The 1,642-nt window shown below is 41.2% G+C and overlaps 1 protein-coding gene across 1 annotated transcript; it reads left to right on the top strand.

Moving 5' to 3' along the window:
• Positions 1-704: 704 nt before the first annotated feature.
• LOC123244338 (U1 small nuclear ribonucleoprotein C-like) lies at positions 705-1,091 on the top strand. The gene has a single exon (XM_044672753.1). The coding sequence runs from the start codon at positions 705-707 to the stop codon at positions 1,089-1,091; it is 387 nt and encodes a 128-aa protein (XP_044528688.1).
• The last annotated feature ends 551 nt before the right edge of the window (positions 1,092-1,642 follow it).

Raw genomic sequence — 1,642 nt, 5'->3', positions numbered from 1 at the left:
AGTAAGGATGTTCACTTGTAAAGTGTATTATAGTGGGGATTGCATTTGCCAATAGTTTGGACTGGATTACTGAGCTTCCTTCCATTTCTAAATGTAATGATTCTATGAAAATAACTACATGTGTCCTGTTAAGGTTTTGTGATTAGATCTCTTTGAACTTATCCTTCTAATGACCCAGCAAAATAAAATTGAACAATAAGTATAAGAAATACTTGGACAGTTAGATGGCATATTGGATAAGAATGTAGACCCCGAAGTCATAAAGTCTTATTGCTGAATTCAAATTGGCTCCTCAGCCACTTACTATATGTGTGACCCTAGGCAAGTTACTTAATCCTGTTTGCTCCAGGTCCTCATCTTTAAAATGATTGATAAAGGCTCTCTTTCCCCTTCTCCCACTCTCTCTCTATCTCTCTCTCTCTCTCTCTCTCTCTCTCTCTCTCTCTCTCTCTCTCCTTTTCTTTCTCCCTCCACCAGTTGGCCAGGATCTTCTAGCATTTGGCGGCAGCGTCTCCTCTTCTCTTTGTTGCTGGGGTGCAGTCCATCTTTAGGGTCCCTGCTGAGTGTCTGTCTGAAGAGCTGGGTCCCATTTTAGCTGTTCAATAAGAGCATCCTGAAGTTAACCGTCTATGTGGAAGAGTGTGGGGAAAACAGCCAGGCTATTCTGAAGGTTCTTGGAAAAGAATAAGGCACTCATGAACATCATGCCCAAGTTTTACTGTGATTACTGTGATACCTATCTCACTCATGATTCTCCATCTATGAGGAAGACCCACTGTAGTGGAAGGAAGCACAAAGAGAATGTGAGAGACTATTATCAAAAATGGATGGAAGAGAAAGCCCAGAGCCTGATTGATAAAACAACCATGGCATTTCAGCAAGGAAGAATTCCTCCCAATCTTTTCTCTGCTCCTCCACTAGGAGGGCCTATGATCCCACCTCCTCACCCTAGCATGATGGGGCCTCCTCCTGGCATGAGGATGCCTATGGGAGGTCACATGCCTATGAAGCCTTGTCCCCCAATGATGAGACCCCTTCCCCATCTCATGATGGTCCCCACTTGCCCAGCAATTCCCAGACCAGACAGATAAAAGAAAAGAAAATACAAGGAAGCCCATTTCTCAGTTTTCAATTCTTTGTTCTATTTCACCAGAACATCATGGTACTGGGCCTCAGATATATTTGTTTTTTGTTTTTTTTCATTTTCCCCCCTTCCCCTTTTAAAACACTGACACTCTTTTACATCATTCACTTTCAGTAGTCTGACCCTTTCCCTTATCCTTCAGTATTTCCCTCCCTTGTGATAAATAAGCACAGTGAAGAAAAAAAGAAGCATATTGGGCATATCTAAAAATTCTCCCTTTTTCTGCACCTATAGTTTTAACTTTGCAGTGGTACCCCTTCCCATGCCATTCAGTATTTCCCTCCCCTGTGATAAATAAGCACAATGAAGAAAAAATAAGCATATTGGTCATGTCTAAAAATTCTCTCTTTTTCTGTACATATGTAGTTTTAACACCTCTCTGCCAAAGGAAAAGAAAGGAAACATCCTTTACCAGTCCTCTGAAGTCACAGTTGCATAATATATTCATTGATCAGAGCTTTGAAGTCTATGAGTGTTGTGTTCCTTAATATTGTGGTT

This window comes from Gracilinanus agilis, chromosome 4 (genome assembly GCF_016433145.1).
Source record: "Gracilinanus agilis isolate LMUSP501 chromosome 4, AgileGrace, whole genome shotgun sequence".
Taxonomy (NCBI): domain Eukaryota; kingdom Metazoa; phylum Chordata; class Mammalia; order Didelphimorphia; family Didelphidae; genus Gracilinanus; species Gracilinanus agilis.
This window is presented reverse-complemented; position numbering and strand designations above follow the sequence as displayed.

Coding starts and splice junctions, on each gene's coding strand:
- LOC123244338 (XM_044672753.1), top strand. CDS start 705: ATGCCCAAGTTTTACTGTGATTACTGTGATACCTATCTCACTCATGAT.